The sequence below is a fragment of the Pogoniulus pusillus genome, chromosome 10 (assembly GCF_015220805.1).
Source record: "Pogoniulus pusillus isolate bPogPus1 chromosome 10, bPogPus1.pri, whole genome shotgun sequence".
NCBI lineage: Eukaryota > Metazoa > Chordata > Aves > Piciformes > Lybiidae > Pogoniulus > Pogoniulus pusillus.
In genome coordinates this window covers 5061339-5081577 of record NC_087273.1, presented here as the reverse complement: position 1 = coordinate 5081577, position 20239 = coordinate 5061339, and the positions used below count along the sequence as shown (strand labels likewise).

The 20239-nt window shown below is 50.0% G+C and overlaps 1 protein-coding gene across 10 annotated transcripts in view; it reads left to right on the top strand.

Moving 5' to 3' along the window:
* Nucleotides 1–20239, top strand: part of ARHGAP24 (Rho GTPase activating protein 24) — a 184241-nt gene that overhangs the window by 143653 nt on the left and 20349 nt on the right. For 8 of the 10 annotated variants that reach the window (XM_064149592.1, XM_064149591.1, XM_064149590.1 and 5 more), the window contains one exon: nucleotides 9755–9877. In XM_064149592.1, coding sequence (XP_064005662.1) covers nucleotides 9755–9877 — 123 coding nt within the window. Of the gene's footprint in view, nucleotides 1–9754; nucleotides 9878–13933; nucleotides 14876–20239 lie in introns of those variants that run through there. The other 2 variants (XM_064149593.1, XM_064149596.1) reach the window with 2 other exon arrangements.

The following is a 20239-nucleotide window of genomic DNA, read 5'->3' as shown; positions in this document are numbered from 1 at the left end:
CCCTGGAGCAGGCTGCCCAGAGAGATTTTGGAGTCTTCCTCTCTGGAGAGGTCCCAGAGCTATCTGGACATGTTCCTGTGTCCCACCTGGATGTGTCACTATGTGACCTTGTCTAGGTGACCCTGCCTTGGCAGGAGGATTGGACCTGATGATCTCCAGAGGTCTCTTTCAGCCCCTACCATTCTGTAATTCTGTTATAGGGTATCTGGGTTAAAGCAGCTAATGGAATGAGTTGTTCCATTCTGGCTGTTTACAGGAGCACACCTATGTACATGAAATGTTAATCCAGAGTCAACCTGAGGGCCATGTTTGCTGCATGGGGAGTCCCAAGGCACTTCAGATGTCTGGAGCCTAAATAGGAAGAGCCCAGACCCCACTGCCACCCTCCTTTCCCTTGGCTTTTACAGGCTATTTGTGTCCTTGTCCAGTATCTGCTGCTCAGAGCTGAAACTTGCACCCATTATCCCATCCCCAGAGGTCATTCCTGAAATCCTATCTCGGGACAAACACAGCCCTTTGTGTACCCTCTCCACAGGTGATAGCCTTGCCAGTTAGGGGTTACTTCTTCAGACCCCTGAGGTCAGGAGCACTAAGCAGATTCTAAGGATAGAAAAGGTGGCTGGAGCTTGTGTGGAGTTACTGAGCACACAGTTGTGTTTGCTGCAGGGATAAAGCACAGCAGATTAGAAAGCATCTGAAATCAGAGGCATTCCCACGTCTGCTGGGTTTTGTTTGGGCTGCCCTTCATGCAGGACCTCTCTGCACAGCACTCTGGCAGAGCAGGTGGGTAGGCTGCTCAGAGTAAACCTTCTCTGCCTCTGGCAGAGATGAGGGTTGCTGTCTGAGGCTTCCTGCTCTGCAGATACCACCTTCTCTCTCACTTGAAGGTTTGTTCCTCCCTCTCTGACAGCTCCTCAGACCTTCCTCTGTCACTTGGAATCACTGAATGCAGCAGGTAGGAAGGGACCCTCTCATGTCACCTTGTCCAACTCCCCTGCAGTGAGCAGGGACACCTCCACTTAGATCAGGCTGCCCAGGAGCACATCAGATTTGACCTCAAATGTCTCCATGGGCAACCTGTTCCAGGATTTCATCACTCTGTGCAGAACTTTCTCCTGATGTCCAGCACAGATCATATGCATCACCTTTCTCATATGGTTGCAGGTTTTCCTTCTTCTCTTTGCTTGCTTCTTGCCCCTTCACAAGGCTGGGAAGTGCTTTCTTTTCGCTCCAGCAAACATGCACACCAAGGAAGTTCCCAAAGAAACAGCAGCTGCTGGATGTAATGATTCATGGAATGAAAGTAATGGCCCGTGGTCATCTGGTGTGGCATGGATCCCAGCAGCCTTGGGTGCATACACAGATGGAGGTGTTTGGAGAGGAAGGGGAGCATATGATGAGGTGGGGGGGGATCAGTCTCTTCTCCTTAGTATCAAGTGACAGAAGGAGAGGCAATGGCCTGAAATTGTGGCAGGGGAGGGTTAGGTTGGAGATGAGAAAACATTTCTTTGCTGTATGAGTGGTCTGGGATTGGAAGAGGTTGCCCAGGGAGGTGGTGGAGTCCCCATCCCTGGAGGTGGTCAAGAAAAGTGTGGCTGTGGCACCTGGGGCCATGGTTTAGAGGCCATGGTGGGGTTGGATTGCTGGTTGGAGTGAACAATCCTAGAGAGCTTTTCCAACTGAAACAGTGCTATGAAAGCAGCTTTCAGACTATCTGTTTGTATTCCCAGGCAGGCTTCACAAAGTCTACCAGTGCATTTCACAGATCATCACTGGCAGAGTATCTGTTGTGCACCTCTTTCTGAGGAGCAAAACAAGGCAGAATGATGGATAAAAAAATACAAACAAGGATGAAGAATTTGGGACACTGAAGCACGTAGGAGGGGAAAAAAATAATTAGGGAGAAAACAATGAGTTAAACAGGAGGTGAAATGAGAGTTTGATTGTGCTTTTCTGCCACAAGATTAACAGGGCTTGATAAGCCCTGGCTGCTTTCTCAGCCTCTTGCTGAAGTCAGTGTTAATTGTTTAGTCTCCTTTCAAACCACCTGCAGACTGAGCCCTAGCAAGGTAGTTACTGTTCCATGAATATCTTGCTGCTTTCTCTCTCACTGTCCATGTAAAGGCTGAACTTAAACAACTTTGACCACCTTTTCTCATCATCTGGCATTCCTTGGCAGAAGCTTAGGAGCCTCTCTGTGCTGTAAACTGAGGCAGCCCTTTGTGTGCAGCAGAGCATTGCAGACAAGGACAGGGCCATGTGCAGGCTGACCTGAAAGCTGAAACCACCCAACAGTGGCTGCCAGGAGGATGGAGACTCCCTTTGGCCAAGGAGTCCCATGGCACAGGGCGATGAGGACAAGTTACTGCAGGGGGGATTCCATTTGGGCTCCAGAAGAAAAGGTTTCCCCATGAGCACAACCAGACACTGGAATCACTTCCCAAGGGAAGCAGAGGAGGCTCAGGGGTGACCTTATTGCTGTCTACAACTACCTGAAGGGTGGTTGTGGCCAGGGGGAGGTTGCTCTCTTCTCTCAGGTGGCCAGCTCCAGAACGAGAGGACACAGCCTCAGGCTGCGCCAGGGGAAATTTAGGCTGGAGGTGAGGAGAAAGTTCTTCCCTGAGAGAGTCATTGGACACTGGAATGGGCTGCCCGGGGAGGTGGTGGAGTCGTCGTCCCTGGGGCAGTTCAAGGCAAGGTTGGATGTGGCACTTGGTGCCATGGTCTAGCCTTGGGCACTGTGGTAAAGGGTTGGACTTGATGATCTGTGAGGTCTCTTCCAACCTTGGTGATACTGTGATACTGTGATACTGTGAATCCCCTCCATAGGACAGTTTGGCACTCAGCTTGCCAGGGTGCTGGGCCAGCTCACTGCAACTCTGCTGTGACCTAGATGGGTTGTATCCAGATGTTCCTTGTGGTCCCTTCCAAGCTGCCATTCTGGGAGTCTGTGAACCTGTGACTAAAGGCTTAACAGTTCCAGAGGAAGAGCCCCAAGCATGCTGTTCTTTTGAGCTGTGTGTGTCAGGACACCTTGTAGCCACATCACCAAAGGTAACTTCTCCTGCCTGCCTGCTTGCTTGGTGTCTGTGGCCAATAATGAAACAAACCAACCTCAAATCACCCTTGAGATCCTTTGGATTCAAAGAAATAATTAGTTTGTCTTATTGTGTTCTAAACATGGAAGCTTTGTCCCCATTTTAGCTAAGAATTAGGTGACTTTTTTCCCCTATGAGGACTTAGGTTTCAAGAGCAGCATGAATCAGTTTTCCTGATTTCTGGAACGTTTTTGAATCATAGAATCATTTTAGTTGAAAAAGCCCTTTAAGATGATCAAATCCAACCATTCTCTAACTCTGTCAAGGCTGGGGCTCAACCATAGCCCTCAGCACCACGTCTCTGCCTTCAGGGATAGGCATTCAACCATCCTGGTCAGCCTTTGCTTTGGAATCCTTTCGGTCAAGAAGTGTCTTTTAATTATCCAACCATAAACCTTTTCTGGTGCAACTTGGGGGCATTTCTTCTCCTCCTATCACCTGATGTTAGGCAGAAGAGCCCAACCCCCACCTCACTCCCACCTCCCTTCAGGGAGTTGTAGAGAGCAATCAGGTCTCCCCCTCAGCCTCCTCTTCTCAAGGCTAAACCCCAGCTCCCTCAGCTGCTCCTCCCCAGCCCTGTTCTCCAGGCCCTTTCCCACTTTGTTGCCCTTCTCTGGACCTGCTCCAGCACAAAAATGTCCTTGGAGCAAGAAGTCCCAAATCAAACCCAGTACTCAATGCAGAGCCTGACCAGTGCTGAGGACAATGCTTTGGAAGCCCCAGGTTTTTATGCCTAGATGGGTGTTTGGGGATTTTACTCCACCAACAAGTTGTGATTCTTCTTCATCTATTCATGTGTAAATACACTTCTCTTTATCACTGCACAGTGGAGCAGAGCTGTTAGACATTATCCAATCACAGAATGGTCTGGGTTGGAAGTGACCTCCAGAGCTCATCCAGTCCAACCCTCCTGCACTCAGCAGGGACATCCTCCACTAGATCAGGTTACCCACAGCCCAGTCCAGCCTCAACCTGTTGCGGTGTTCCAGCACCCTTCTGGTGCAGAACTTGTTCCTTACATCCAATCTAAATCTGTTCTTCTTTGATTTGAAGCCATTGCCTTCGTGCTGTCCCTGCAGGCCTTTGCAGTCTCTCTACAGCCTTCTTGTAGCCCCCTCCAGGTACTGAAAGGCCACTATAGGTCTCTCTAGAACATTCTTCTCCAGGCTGAGCACCCCCAGCTCCTTTAGCCTGTTGTCGTAGCAGAGCTGCTCCAGCCGCCTGATCACCTTCTTGGCCCTCCTCTGGATCTGCTCTGTCAAGTCTATGTCCTTTCTGTGTTGAGGGCATCATACTCAGGCCTCGCTGAGAAGCAGTTACTGAAGCAGCTCAGTGGCCCAGCCTCTCTGGTGACAAATCTGCCTCCAGACATAGGAGCTTGGTGTGTATTTTGGCACAGGCATGTGGTTTACCCTCGAAGGTTCAGAAGAGAGATCTTTGAGCTTAGTCTGATGGCTAAGCAAAATCTATTTTGGGAAGCAAAGCTATTAGGCTGCAGAAATGGTCTCAGCAGTCCTGCAGGGTAGACTTTGCTATGAGTTGGTTTAATTGCAGCCTTGGTTCCTTGGAGTTCATGGAGTTATTTAAGGCACTCTGCTGGGAGCTGTGCCTGTGCTGCAAGAGCACACAGGGAGATTTGGGTTAGTGCAGTCATTCACTTCCCTGAGAGTTGTTCACTGCTTGGGTCTAATTGTACCATTAAAAACTGGCCCAGAGAGTGGTGGGGAATGGAGTTCACTCCAGTTGGTGGTTGGTCACCAGTGATGTTCCCCAGGGCTCAGTGCTGGGACCAGTCCTCTTTAATGCCTTTATCAGTGATCTGCATGAGGGGATTGAGGCATCTTCAGTGCATTTGCAGATGATACCAGTTTGGGTGGATGTGTTGTTCTGCTTGAGGGTAGGAAGGCTCTGCAAAGGGGCCTGGACAGGCTGGGTCAATAGGCTCAGGTCAGTGGGATGAGATTTATCATTGGGCTAGATGCCAGATTTTGTTTTCACCATTCAAGCCATTAAACATTGGAATAAATTCCTAAGGGACATGGTGGAGCAGGTCCAGAGAAGGGCAACAAAGCTGGGGAAGGGTCTGGAGAGCAGGGCTGAGGAGGAGCAGCTGAGAGAGGTGGGGGTGTTTCGTCTGATAGAAAGGATTCTGTAGTCCTGTGTTCCTGCTCGGGTCCTGGAAGCACAGCTGTGCCCTTCCACTGAGTGTGTCACGTAGGAACACTCTGCTTCTGAGGACAGCCTTCCTCTCTTCCTGTGCTGAGTGCCTTGGCACACTTCAGGAGGGCTCAGCAGTTCATCTTGGATAAGGATCAGACAGTTTGTGCCCCTATCAGACACTTGAATTTCTAGAAATTACGTGGGAAACATGACCAGAGCTGGCTCTCTCACAAGCTTTCAGCTCAAGCTGTGCCACTGATACTGAGGGAATTTTTCTGTGATACCAGAGTCACTCTCCCAAAAAGAATCACTTGGTGGCACCTTCCATGCACAGCAGGATGTGGGGTTCTGCAGTTCCTGTTGCATTTGGAATAAGAGGTCTTGGTGATAAATTTGCTGGCAAATACTTCTCTCTTACTGACTTACATCTTATCTTAGCACTGTTATTCCTGTTCTCAAAATGTCTTCTGTGTGGGCTGGGGGCACCTGCTGGCTGTGTCTTCAGCATTCATGACAGAAAAGGTTTCCACATCAGATTGTGGCACAGAATGAATCACAGAATTCATCAGGTTGGAGGTGACCCTTAAAGGTCATCTTGTCCGAGCTCCCTGCGGTCAGTGCATTTAGAAGTCAATGCTCTTTGGGACCAATCTGCACTCATGATGGAGAGGGGCAGTGGGCACCACATCATCACCATGTTTGTCTGTGGCATACACGTAACAAAAGAAAGCTGAAATAACAAGAAGCAGTGCATGTAAGCTGCAGCACAGGGGGTTCCAGCTCAACACAAGGGGGAACTTCTTTACTGTAAGGGTCTCAGAGCACTGGCACAGGCTGCCTGGAGAGGCTGTGGAGTCTCCTTCTCAGGAGCCTTTCAAGGCCTGTCTGGATGCATGCCTTTGTGACCTGAGCTGGATTGTGTGGTCTGCTCTGGCAGAGGGATTGGGCTTGATGATCTCTTTGGGTCCCTTCCAAGCCCTGACATCCTGTGAGCCTGTGAAATAAGGTTTCTGCTTGTTCTTGGCTGCATCTGGTCTATTGCAAGGTGTGGAGGTTTCCAAAACACCAAGCAGTGTTTATGCCTTGCAGATAACTGGTGTTTGGTGGCTCTCGAAGAAAGCTGCACTTGAACTGGAAATCTCTGAGCCATTTCAAGAGCTGGAGAGCTGAGCTGATAATACATCAAGTGGTACCCTTCTGTCTGAGTTCATATTGAGCTAATAGCCTAAAATGGTGCCACGAGGAGCAATGTTCCTGGGGATGGCTCTGTTCAGATGAGCTGCGGAACCAATGTCCTGAACTGATGACTAAAATCCCCTGCTCCTTGAGATAAGTGAGATCATCTTGTGCTGAGCTTCAGCTCTCTCTTTGGCAATTTGCTTTGCATATGGCAGTTAGCTCCTGTCTCATTGAACTGGAGACAGGCTGAGGGAGTTGGGGCAGTTCAGCCTGGAGAGAAGTCTCCCAGGAGACCTTAGAGCAGCCTTCCAGTACCTGAAGGGGCTTCAGGAGAGCTGAGGAGGGACTTTTGATGAAGCTGTGGAGTGACAGGATGAGATACAATGGCTTTGAGCTGGAAGAAGCAGGATTCAAATGAGACATGAAGAAGAAATTCTTCCCCCTTTTATTTTTGGCAGTACTATGGCTTGATTTTTGGTGAGGTGATGAGTAGCCAGGAATTGCCCTTTGATTAACCACGTGGAGGTGTGCTCCGTGGCTTCATCTGAAACATCAGAAAGCTAAAATTGTGCTATTTAGCATTTTCCTGGGAAATTGAAACTCTCAGGAAACAAATGCAAAGCCTCCAAGCAAGAGGATGTTTGTAAAGACACACAGTGGGTTCTGCTGTAATTCCAGCCTGCCTTTCACCATCTCTCAGTTCCCAAGCTGAGAGCTGGGCTTTCAGAGACTGTGGTAAAGAGAAATGCAGGAGGGAGCAGAGAAGTTTGCCCCCCCCCCACTTTGATTTTTTTTCCTTCTTGTTGAAGTGTGGATATTCTTTTGAGGTTGGCCATGGCATTCTGAGCTCAGAAAAGTCAGATTAATCCTAGATTTTGATGTTCCTTCTGGGAGAAAAAAATTCTCTTTTAAAGCAGTTGGTATGAATTTAATCCTTCTGCATTCCATTCTCAAGAGTGCTGGAAATACTGTTTGCAGGAAAGCCAAGATGCTCTGGAAAGGACAAGCACAAGATGCTGAGGGCACTTGGAATGTTTCTTGTGAGGAAAGGCTGAGAGAGCTGGGGATGTTTAGCCTGGAGAAGAGCAGCCTGAGGAGGATCTCATCCATGCTGATCAGTACATCAAGGGTGGGTGTCAGGAGGATGGGACCAGGCTCTGTTCAGTGGTAGCCAGTGACAGGACAAGGGGCCATGGGCACAAACTGGAAGCTCAATGTGATGGTTTGGGTGTTCCCCACCCCCCCACACTTTGGAAATCACCCAGACTAGACTCAGCCAGCTCTGGAAGTTGAATGAAGCTTATTATTTACAGCTAGCACAATATACAAGCAGGTATTTACAGTATGTACAGTTATAGACAGAAATAGACAAGGTAAAAGGTAATACAGAAACACAACTCCCCTCCCAGAAATCTGAGACCCCAGGAGGGGCTCTCAGCCGCCCCTACACCTTCCCCCCACCCCTCTCTCAACCTTACCCCAGTCCCAAGGAAGAATGGGGGTTTGGCCAGGGGGTTAGGAAGCAAAGTGGATTAGTCCAAAGTGGAGGGTGAGGTTAAAGAATAAGAAGCAGCTCAGCCAGCAGCCCCAGTGAGAGTGGTTATCTGTGTTTTTATTTCTTGTTCCTATACATCTCAGCAAGCCTCTGAGGGAAGTAGACATCACCATTGTTTCCTTTCACAGCCTGTAATCTAGTCCTTCTCACCAAAACATTCTAGCTAGCTTCAAACTGGCACATTCAGAAGTTCCATCGATCATGAGGAGGAATTTCTGTGATTTAAGGGTGAGGGAGCCCTGGAGCAGGCTGCCCAGAGAGGTTGTGGAGTGTCCTTCACTGGAGACATTCCAAACCCAGCTGGATGTGTTCCTATGGGACCTTCTCTAGGTGACCTTGCTCTGGCAGTTGGGTTGGACTGGATGATCTCCAGAGGTGCCTTCCAACCCCTACCATTCTGTGATGTTTTATTTGTAGTTCAGCCTGAGTCTGCTGAGGTAAGAGAAAGGTGTTGGGTTAGGCAGGAAGAGCCTACCAAGACAAACCTTCTCACCTGTCTTCCCTCCACGGCTGAGCACAGAGCGTCTGAGCTTGCACTTCTCACTGATGGACAGTAAAAAGCAGGAGAGGCCTTGGGCCTCAGAACACAATCACCCTTAAATTCAGTCACCTCCTCTTCATGCTTTTCCTAGTGTGTGGTGTGCTGGTGCAGGAGCAAGGGCAGGCTGTTGCCTTTCTTTTCCCCTGAGGAGAGGATCCCTGCAGGAGCTGGCCTCTCCATCTTTTAATTGAGGTTGTTTTCCCTAGTTGCTGGCAGGAGTTCTTACAATCCCTCCCCTCTCTTGTCTCAAAGCATTGCTGGCTGGGGGCACAAAGCTGCACCCAGCGTGGGGCTGAGTGGTCACAGGCTGTGCTGAGCTGGAAGCCCAGCAGCAGGCTGTAGGTACTGAGTCCCTGAAGGAGGCAGGAAGGAGCACTTAGAAACCTGCAAGCTGTTGGTAGTGCCAGAATGGGCAGGAAGAGAAATGTGACCTGTTCAAAGTGGAGTCACAGAATGGTTTGGGTGGGAAGAGACCTTAAAGGTCATTCTGCTTTAGAGGAATTCATACCCATGAGGGAATCTAGTAGAGATTTTGTTTAGATAAGTAGACACTTAGAATGGTTTGGCTCAGAAGGGACCTTAAACATCCAGTTCCAACCTCCCCTGCTATGCGTGGGGATACCTCCCACTAGCTCACCTTTCACAAGGCTTCATCCAACCTGGCCCTGAACACCTCACCTTAGAGTGAGGGTGGTGAGACACTGGCACAGGTTGTCCAGGGAGGTTGTGGCTGCCCCCTCCCTGGAGCTGTTCAAGACCATGTTGGATGAAGCCTTGAGCAAGCTAGGCTGGTGGGAAGTGTTCCTGCCCATGGCAGGGGGGTTAGAACTAGATGCTCTTTAAGGTCCCGTCCCACCCAACCCATCTGGGGTTCTGTGATCCCTCTCTGCCTTGCTTGTCCCTGCTGTGCTACAATAGCTGCTGCACAATTTCCAGTGAGCAGATCGAGTTTCAGATCAGTGCCTGCCCTCCTGCTTCTTGGACCAGCATGGGGCTGGTTTTGTTTACTGCTGACATTTATCCTCTCATTTCCTTTTGGAAGCATGGCAGCTTCTCACTGCCTAGTGGGGAATGTACTTCCAGGACCTTCTTTTCACACCGTGTCTGACGATGAGCACTGCGCTGCGGCGATCAGTGTCTGCTGGCCATGGAGCTGCTCTGTCACTCCTGACCAGGCAGGAGAGCAAAAGGCTTTCTAAGTGCAATTATCTTCTCTTGCAGGAGGAGACCGAGAGCGGATGACAGCTAATCATGAGACTTACCTTCTCATGGCCAGCACCCAGAATGACATGGAGGACTGGGTGAAATCCATTCGCAGGGTCATCTGGGCACCATTTGGAGGAGGTGAGTCAGGAAGGGAACATGTAAGGCTCCCAGGTGCACAAAGACATGTAAGGGCTCTTCTGTGGTGTCTCAGTCACAGCCAGAGTTTTGAAGTGAAGAGGAAGAGAAGGATCTAGATCTTTCAGTAAAAGTTGGGTTCATCTCCCTGGAGATGTTCAAGGCCAGGTTGAATGAGCCCTTGAACAACCTGCTCTAGTGAGAGGTGTCCCTGCCCATGGCATGGAATTTGGAACTGGATGATCTTGAAGGTCCCTTCTAACTCAAGCCATTCTGTGATTCTGTGAATCCCTGTGTTCACTCATAATGAAGCTCTCAGGCATGTTTCCATTAGGAGGGTTCAAGCACCTGGCTTTAAGCGTTGGTGCTGGTCTCTTCTCACAGGTAATTAGCAGTAGAACAAGAGGGAGTGACCTAAAGCTGTGCCAGGCTAGGTTTATACTGGGCAGTAGGAAAGGTTTTTTCACAGAAAGAGTGGTCAGACATTGGCACAGGCTGCCCAGGGAGGTGATGGAGTCCCTGTCCCCAGAGGTGTTCAAGAAATGTGTGGCCATGGCACTTGGGGACATGGTTTGGTGGCCACGGTCAGGTTAAGTTGATGGTTGGACTGGATGAACTTAAAGAGCTTTTCCACCCAAATTAATTCCATGATTCTATGAAACTATCATTTTAAATGGATGTTTTCTTGTAAGACACCCATCTTCCTTTGTGCTGCACTCTGCTCACACAGTTCTTAGGAGAAGGCTTTGGCTCCGCTGCTGGGCTGAGCTGTGCTGAGGGACTTGGCCAGCTATGGCCTGCCTGGCACCTCTTCAGATTTGACTGTCTTCCCTTTGGCTCTTCCTGGGGAGGTATGCCCTAGAAAGGTGATGCTAAGCAGTGATCTCACTGAGATCTGACTCTACAATGTAAATAAGCTGACATGGTCCTGGATCTGGGCATGTAGGTCCTATAGGAGGATACTGAAATAAAACCAAAGCAGAAAATGAGCCCCCACATCCATGAAGTGAAAGGCTAGGTGAGAAATCCTGTATCAGGAACAGTGTGGCCAGTAGGACAAGGGAGGTTATTTTTCCCCTGTACTCAATACTGCTCAGGCCACACTTTGAGTCCTGTGTCCAATTCTGGGCTCCTCAATACAAGAGAGATGCTGAGATGCTGGAAGGTGTCCAGAGAAGGGCAACGAAGCTGGTGAGGGGCCTGGAGCACAGCCCTGTGAGGAGAGGCTGAGGGAGCTGGGGATGTGCAGCCTGCAGAAGAGGAGGCTCAGGGCAGACCTCATTGCTCTCTACAACTACCTGAAGGGAGGCTGTAGCCAGGTGGAGTTGGGTCTCTTTTGCCGGGTAACCAGCAACAGAAGGGGACACAGTGTGAAGTTGTGACGGGGAGGTCTAGGCTGGATGTTGTTAGGAAGTTGTTGTCAGAGAGAGTGATTGGCATTGGAATGGGCTGCCCAGGGAGGTGGTGGAGTCACCATCCCTGAAGGTGTTCAGGAAAAGCCTGGCTGAGGCACTTAGTGCCATGGTCTGGTTGACTGGCTTGGGCTGGGTGCTAGGCTGGACTGGCTGAGCTTGGAGGCCTCTTCCAACCTGGCTGATTCTATGAAATCTGCTCATTTCTAGAGCAGGAAATATGCTCACCCCCAACTTTCTCTTCATAAAGCAGGGATCCTCAGGGATCTCTCGCTCCAGTCTAGAGCAACTCAGGCTGCTGCGGTGATGTTTAAGTTAGAGATATTACAGAACTGAGTTCTTTGAGGACTATCTTTGTGGGGTTTTGCACTTGGCTTCCAGCACTGCAGTATCTTTCTGTGGCAGAGAAAGGAAAGGCAACCTTGGAGTTCTTCTGCAAGTGGACAAGTGCCTACACTTTGCAGACGAGAAGCTGAGATTAGGTAAAACTCCATTTCTAGCCCAATTCCATGCATACATCTGTGAATAGAAACCAAATCTCCTGAGTCTTGACCCTCAACAATCTTCACCAGTCCCTCATTTGCTTTTATAGGGCAAGAGTTATTTCTGGTATACAGCTGGGAATCCTTCCAACCACCCTGAGTATCTCAGGACACTATCATTGGTACAGGAGGATTTAATGCCAGCTAATAAGGGAAATACCTCCCTCAAGTCTTTGCATGCTGCTTTGCATAAACCAAGTCCTTATCCTTTGTAGTTAAAACACTTCTTTTTGGTTTGCCTGTTGGATTTCTTGAGCAAATGCTCTGACTTGGGGTTGTTTGGATTGGAAAGCAAACAGTTAACTCCCTGCAGACCATAAGAGAAAATGGAACATGATTTGGGATTTCTTGTTTGCAAAGAAGGTTTGATCATGAATAACAAGGCAAAATGAGTATCCTGGAATGTGTCACCATGACACAGAATCACACAATGGTAGGGGCTGGAAGGGACCTTTACACATCAATGAGTACAATCCCCCTGCCAAGGCAGGATCACCTAAAGAAGGTCACACAGGAACACATCCAGGTGGGTTTTCAATGTCTCCAAAGATAAGAGACTCCACCACCTCTCTGGGCAGCCTGCTTCAGTGCTCCCTCACCCTTACATTACAGAAGTTCCTCCTCATGTTCAGATGGAACTTCTGATGTTCCAGTTTGTTCTCTTGCCCCTTGTCCTGTCACTGGGCACCACTGAACAAAGCCTGGTCCCATCCTCCTGACACTCACCTTTGAAGTATTGATCAGCATTGATGAAATCCCCCCTCATGCTGTTCTACTCTAGGCTAAAAAGAAGAGTGGTTTTGTCATGTCCCTCACTTTATTAACTGCTTGTTACTTATGTTGTTAGTCTGAGCTATCTGAACAAGTCTCATTAAGTTCCATTTACTGCTCTGTAATTAGGTATGGCCAGAAACACTCCCATTTGTATTATCTCTTGCTACATGGATGTTGCTACAGCTGCTGCAAGAGGCTGACCCTTCTAAAGAAGGTCACTTCTGCTTTAAGCTGTCCAAGAGTCTGCCTTTGTAAGCTGTGGCCACTGAACTTACAAATCTTTTTATCTACTACATTAACTATAAACAGGATAATGGAAAGTTGCAGGCACAGGAGGATGGACAGCCAGCAACAAGTAATGACCTCCAACATAAAATGATTTCTGACAGCTAATTAATCAAGAGCTCAGTTTCATATTTAACGTTAGGAAACTCTTTACTTAGAGGGCAGTGAAGCACTGCCACAGGTTGCCCAGAGAGGTGCTGGAGGCCCCATCCTCAAAGATACTCAAGATAGGCTTGATGGAGCTCTGACCAACCTGATCTAGTTGGGGATGTTGCTTCTGACTGCAAGGAGTTTGGGCTTGATGGCCTTTAAAGGTCCCTTTCAACCCAGCCTGTTCTATGAGTCTATAATTCTATATTACCTTCCTAAATTTCATCTCTAGATGGTAAACCACAGCAGTCTGACATCCTGCAAGTCAAGTGCTGCTTGGAGTAACGCACTGAAGTGCTTTAGTCCTGGGCATTGTAAACAAGCTGTGTGTGTGTGTGTACACACCAGTACCAGACCTGTCTGAGCCTCGGAGAGCCACTAATATTTAAAGTTTGTCTGGCAGTGGGAAAGGACTCCTGGTACCAGAGCAAGGAGCTCTGTAAATGATTAACCAGATCATTAATTGTTATTTGTTAACTTGTGCTGGAAGGAGAAGGCAGGAGGGGGAATGCAGGTGGGAATCTGCTAAGGTGCTCAGAAGCAGCTAGGTCTTGCACCCAGTGAATAAGGTGACTGTGGAAAAAAGTCCTGAAAGGGAAACGAGATGTAGATGAGGCAGGGCATGTAATGCCTGTTTGCACATGGAATTCCTTTCCTGATTAGATTAAAAAGGCAATTTTTTACAGGAGGGAAAGGCCTGGGCTTTAACTGCAGAGCTGGCAGCTAAGAGGGAGGGAGGGAGGGAGAGAGGAGGCGAGAAGAAGGAGTGTGAGCATTTTTAGCAGGGGCAGCAGTGTCAGGTCTGGCAGCTCCCGCGGGAGCCAGGCACAGACTGCTTGCTCCTGAGCTGCTGCCTGAAATCAGCTCCCAGCCAGCCGGCGGAGCAGCCAAACCCGCGCCGCAGCCGCAGCTCCTCTGCCCTCTCCCCGCACCTGCCGCACCTGTGGGGCTGGCACGGGCGGTGGCAGCCAGCAGAGCACCCCTGTGCGTGGGCATCAGTTCCTCAGCAGCTCTCCAGGATCCTGCCGGCAGAGCTGTGCTGCCTCCACAGCTGATGCACTCCTCCCGTGAGGGCTTCTGCTAGTTCAGAGGCGACAGAACGAGGCGAGAAGCGCAAGAGAGCATCAGAGAGGAGGCTGGGTGCATGAAAGGCCTTGGAGAGGAGTCTGCTATGGACAGGGAGCCTTCGGGGCGAAGGTGCTGCTGGTTTTGCCGCTCAGCTGCAGAGATAAAGGGAGCCAGCAAGGAGCGTTGCGTCCCGAAGGATTCCTCAGTGGCCCTTTTGGTATTGTTCTTCTCCTTCCCCTTGCGCACTGCGAAGTGCTGACCTTTCCCTGTGGAACTGGAGTCTCTGCTGGCAGGAGAAGATCTTTCTCCCCTTCCATCTGTGCAGGAATTTCTGTCTGAATAGAAGATACAGCTTTTTGTCGCAACTCTTTTGTTGTGACGTTGCATAATAGGCAGTTGTCTTGCTTTGGGAAATAAAAGAAGCCAAAGAAAATCGAGAGACGGAAGGAAATTGTTCCCCGAGGGGAAAGAGAACACAAAAATCACTGGGAGCCCTACCCAAGATCCAGAAGAGCACAGATCTCCCAGCTCCAGAGGAAAATCCACTGTTACACAAACTCCTCGGCAGGCAGCAGCAGCGATGAGCAGTCGCAGCGTTCTGTCTGGATGCAGCTGGTAAAGGGCAGCTCGCAGGGACGCGGAGGCTCCGGCCTGGATGATGCCTGAGGACAGGAATGCTGGAGTCCGCAGCCCAGGTGCCTTAGCAGCAGCTCCTTTCCTTCCTAAAACCACTTACAGGAGAATTAAGAGGTGTTTTAGCTTCCGTAAAGGTAGGTCCCTCGTCGGGCTCTGCTTTGCTAGCCAAGCTGTGGATGGGGAGAAGTCAAGGGGGCTCTGTGTGTGCAGGGGCAGAGGAGAGTGCCGGAACAAAAGGCATCAAACAATGTGGATGTCAACGTTCCAGGAATGATTAATTTACTTCTTTGTTCAGTTTGTTTGTAGCTGCCCAGCTGATGCTGTCTCCTCCACCTAACTGCCCGTGAATGGGCTGCCCCAGCGAGGTGGCTTGAGACAAGCTTATTGCAGAGAAAAAAATCAGTGAGGGCAGTGGAGAAATCAGAGCTGTGGTGCTCTGAGTCGCCTGTTTGCCTGGCAGAACAGCAGGGAAAAGAGTTTGGGTTTGCATTTTGTCTGTATGGGAAGAGGGAGGAGAAAAGAGGGAGCAAAGCAACATGATGAATGTGTAGCTGTGCAGAAGACTTAAGTCCTTGGATTCAGAGGTTGCTGGTGAAATGTAACCCTTCAGTGCGCTACCCTGCTCAAGCACTGCATTACCAGTTCATCCTGCTGCCCTGCAGCCTGCACTTAACCATTCCACCTGCTGCATAGAGCTGTGTAAAGCCAGTTTGCTTCTGCAGTGCTCATACTCCTGTGGAAGCAGAGAAGGAGGGCGAAGAGGAGGCTGCCTTTCAAAATATGTCAGCTGAAAACAAAACACAGGTCCAAGAAAGCTATGCCAAGTGATGATAAGATGCTGTGGTGCTTGGCTTGGGCGGGGAGAAGCTACCTCTGTGATGAGGACAAAAACTTTGGGAAGGGGGGGTAGGGAGAGGAGAATATTTGTGCTACCTTAAAAACTATCCAGGAGAGAGGAATCCAAGTGCAAGGGCTGAATTTTCCTGTTGTTCTGGAGCCTGAGAAGGGGCTTCTGTAAACACAATCATCTTGGGAATATGGAATCCTTTTGGTAGGGAGAGACCTCCAAGATGATCGAGTCAGACCTTAAAAATCTTCATCTCCTGCCCCTCCCTAAACTGTTCCTCCGTGCTGACATTTGTCCTCTTGCTCAGCAGCCTCAGGGGTGATGTGGTGGCGTCATTGCTTCTGAGGGGTGAGTGCGCAGGCACTCAGGGGCGATGCCTTCAAAGGAGGGATGGCAGCCAGTGAGGGACTCGCTGCAGAGCTGCAGCAGGTATCAGCTGTCACCTGCAGCTGAGCTATCACTGAAAGCCGTTTGCTCCCTCTTCCTCCTCACCCCGAGGCCAGCGTTTTCCCTGGGTGCTGGCATTCAGTCCTTCTGGAGGCTGGCCAGGAGGACCTGGAAGTGTCTGTACAAGGGACAAATGGCTTTACAGAAAGAGTGGTCTGGGATTGGCACAGGCTGCCCAGAGAGGTGGTAGAGTCCCCATCCCTGGAGCTGTTCCAGAAAGGTGTGTCTGTGGCACTGTGGGACATTGGTTAATGGCCATGGTGGTGTTGGGTTGCTGGTTGGACTGGATGATCTCAGAGGGTCTTTCCAACCCAAACTGTTGTATAAGTGTGCTGCTACCTTTCAAGACGTTAGTGTGCATCAGAGCTGTCCATGCCCTCTTTAGACACTGAACTCTTTGAACACGTTTGCAAGTCAAATGAAATTACTGAGAATTTTGCAGGCAGCTGCCTCTGTGCCTGGGATGCAGCCTTAGCTGCACCAAGAGGAGCTTCAGCTGTTGACTCCTTCCCCATATGTTCTGACACAGAAACTCTTCGTGTCTCAACCTCCCAAGTGAAGCTGCAGTGCTCGGGGTAGAGAATACAAAGTCGGAGGCCACGCTGCTAATTTTCTTTCCTCGTCTAAATGTTTTCTCTCAAGAGCCTTGTCACGAGGCCCCTAGGTCAGGGCTGCAGAATGCTGGTTGTGCATCTTTAACTAGGTCCATGTCCCACTGGAGTCAACAGAAAGATGAACATTAACTGGACGTTCAGTCAAGCCTTTACCGTGATTGCACAGGCGAAGGGAAGTATCACTGAGAGCTTTGCCCCTCCCCACGGCCACCGCTTCCTTGGCTGCTGGCATTCTGTCCTTCTAGAGACTGGCCAGGAGGACACAGATGTATCTGTGTGGAGGAAAAATGCCATGACAGAAAGAGTACAGAGGCTGCCCAGGGAGTTGGTGGAGTCCCTGTCCCTGGAGGTGTTCAAGAAACATATGGGCCAAGGCACTAGGGAACACGGCGTAACAGATGTGTTGAAGGTTGAACTGAATGGTCCTGAAGTTGTCTTCCAGCTGAAGGAATTCTATGCTTGTATGGAATTAGGCTGGCTACCCTAGGAATTGGCATACAGAATCACAGCCTCATTTGACAGTTGTTTACCAAACTACAAGCCCCACAAAACTAGCCCTCTGCAAACCTGTTCCATACTTGCATAAAGCAGATGTGAAACACGATGTGGAAAATAAAGCTGGCAGGAAGAGCCATTGCCTAGGTACTGAAAGAGCTACAAGAGAACTGTCTTGTCCTGGGGTGCATCCCAAGAAGGGAGAGCAGCAGGACAGGGTGGGGATTCTGTCCTGAGATCCCATCTGCGCTACTGCCTCCAGTCCTGGGGACCCACAGCACAAGAAGGACATAGAACTGCTGGAGAGGGTCCAGAGGTGGCCATGAAGATGATCAGAGGGCTGGAGAACCTCCTCTGTGGGGACAGGCTGAGAGAGTTGTGTGGCCAGCAGGACCAGGGCAGTCCTTCTGCCCTTGTACTCAGCACTGGTCAGGCCACACCTTGAGTGCTGTGTCCAGTTCTGGGCTCTTCAATTTAAGAAATATGTTGGAATGCCTGAACATGTCCAGAGAAGGCTGTTGAGGGGGATGGAGCACAGCCCTGTGAGGAGAGGCTGAGGGAGCTGGGGGTGTGCAGCCTGGAGAAGTGGAGGCTCAGGGCAGACCTCATTGCTGTCTGCAGCTACCTGAAAGGAGATTGTAGCCAGGCGGGATTGGGTCTTTTCTCCCAGGCACCCAGTTACAGAACAAGAGGACATAGCCTCAAGCTGTGCCAGGGCAGGTTTAGGCTGGGCATTGGGAAAAAAATCTTCATGGAAAGAGTGATTGGTATTGGAATGGGCTGCCCAGGGAGGTGGTGGAGTCCCCATCCCTGGAGGTGTTTAAATGGAGGCTGGATGAAGCACTTAGTGCCAGGGGTTAGTTAATTAGAAGGTGCTAGGTGATAAGCTTGACTCGAGGTCTTTTCCAACCTGGTTAATCTGTGATTCTGCAAGTTGAGGCTGTTGAGCCTGGAGAAGAGAAGGCTGCAGGGAGACCTTAGAGCAGCCTTCCAATACCTGAACAGGGCTACAGGAAGGCTGCAGAGGGACTGTTTACAAAAGGAGGAGGCATCTACAGCCACTCTGGGCAACCTTTTCCTGAGTCTCACCACCCCTGTACTGAGTAACTTCTTCCTAACATCTAGTCTAATCTTCTTGAGATCTAGTCTATTCCTTTCACTGTCAGTGAATTACTGATGTAGATTTGAGAGCTGCTTAAAATTCTCATCTACCTCCTAAGCTGAGATCAATTTCTTTGACCTTAACTGGTCAGTGTACCCATGAACTCAGAACTTGGTGGGGAAGGACAGAGATCCTGTGCTGCACGTTGAGAGAACATGTGTACAGTCACAGACTTCCAGCATGCTAGGGATTGGCAGGAACTTCTGGGCAGCACCTAGTCCAGCTGCCCTGCTATAAAGCAGGTCACCAGGAAGGTGGCCAGGAATGTTTTTGAATGTCTTCAGAGAAGGAGAGTCCACAACCTCTCTGGGCAGCCTGTTTCAGTGCTCTGGCACCCTCACAGTAAAGCTTTTCCTCATCTTTAAGTGGAACCTCCTGGGTTCCAGTTTGTGTTCATTGTCCCTTGTCTTGTCACTGGGCACTGCTGAGAAGAGTCTGGCCCCCTCTTGTTGCCCCTCAGCCTTTAACTATTGATCAGCATTGAGAAGATCCCCTCTTAGCCTGCTCTTCAGCTCCTGATCTCTCAGCTTTTCCTCATAAGAGATGCTTCAGTCCCCAGTCCTGGGCCCTCTGTGGAAAGCATCACCCCTCTGTGCTTCATGCCCTTGTCTCAGGTGGTGAGGGGTGGCGTGGGAGAGGCAGAAGCCTTCTGGCTCGCTGAGCACAGATGCTGGGGTAGGAGCTAGAGCAGCAGGTGGCCTCGTTCAAGCTGTTCCTTACAGAACAAGGAGGCAGAACTTCTGCCTAGATCTTTCCTTTTTCTGACTGAATCAGAATCTTGGAATCAGTACACTTGAGATGTGACCCCTGCCTGCTTTCAGCAGCTGAGGAAATCATTGACAGCATTCCTGGGTTTCAGAAGCATGCTCTCACTGTCATCATCTGCCACTGGAAACACCACAGCTCTTCCACAACGTGAGCAAACAGGGGCAGGATTTGGATCTAGCACTCTAATGTCTCTCCTAAGACTTATGGATATCTGCTGGGCTTGGGAGTCCAGCTTCTCCAAACGTTTGCCAAGCCTCTGCCATGGGAATGTTGTAGTTAATGAGTAAGCAGTGGGCAGTGCCCTTCACCAGCATGTGATTTTCCTCTCTGATGTTATGCGTGAGCTTGGCTTAATTGGATGTAGCTTTAAAGACCTGCAAGGGCCTCTCTGCAAAGGCAGTTCTGCTGATTAAATCTAATGACTGGTCAGAACTGGAATCCTGTAGCTGTCCCTGCTTGCTGCCAGTCATGGGGACACCAAGCCATTGCAGCTGTAAATCTCCAGCTTTCTGGTTGGTCCTGTTTGCTTGTGTCCCCTCTGGCACTCTGTCCCAAGGAGAAAGCATAGGGCAGTGTTTGTGAGTCTGTGCAGTTCTGGAGAGTGGAGACATTGAGATTTAGGTGCAGAACTTGGGATTGCAGAGTGAGGACACCTCTTACTAGGTCAGGTTGATCAAGGCCTCATCCAACCTGGCCTTCAACACTTCAGGGAGAGGGCATCCACAACCTCCATGGCAACCTGTGTAAGTGTCTCCCCACCCTCATGAGCAAGAATTTCTTCCTTCTCACTCACTCTACTCTCAATCTCCTCTCTCCCAGCTCAAAGCCATTGTCCCTTGGCCCTTCCATTCCAGCCCTTGTCAGAGTCCCTCCACAGCTCTCCTTGAGCCCACTTCAGATACCAGAAGGGTGCTCTAAGGTCTTCCTGAAGCTTTTTCTTCTCCAGGCTGAACAGCCCCAACTCTCCCAGCCTGTCCCCACAGAGGAGGTTCTCCATCCCTTTGATCATCTTCATAGCCTCCTCTGGAACTTCTCCAGCACCTCCATGTCCTCCTTGTGCTGGGGGCACCAGAACTGGAGACAGTGGTGCAGGTGAGGTATGAGCAGAGCAGAGGGGCAGAATCCCCTCCCTATGCTGCTGCTTTCTCTGCTTTGGATGCAGCCA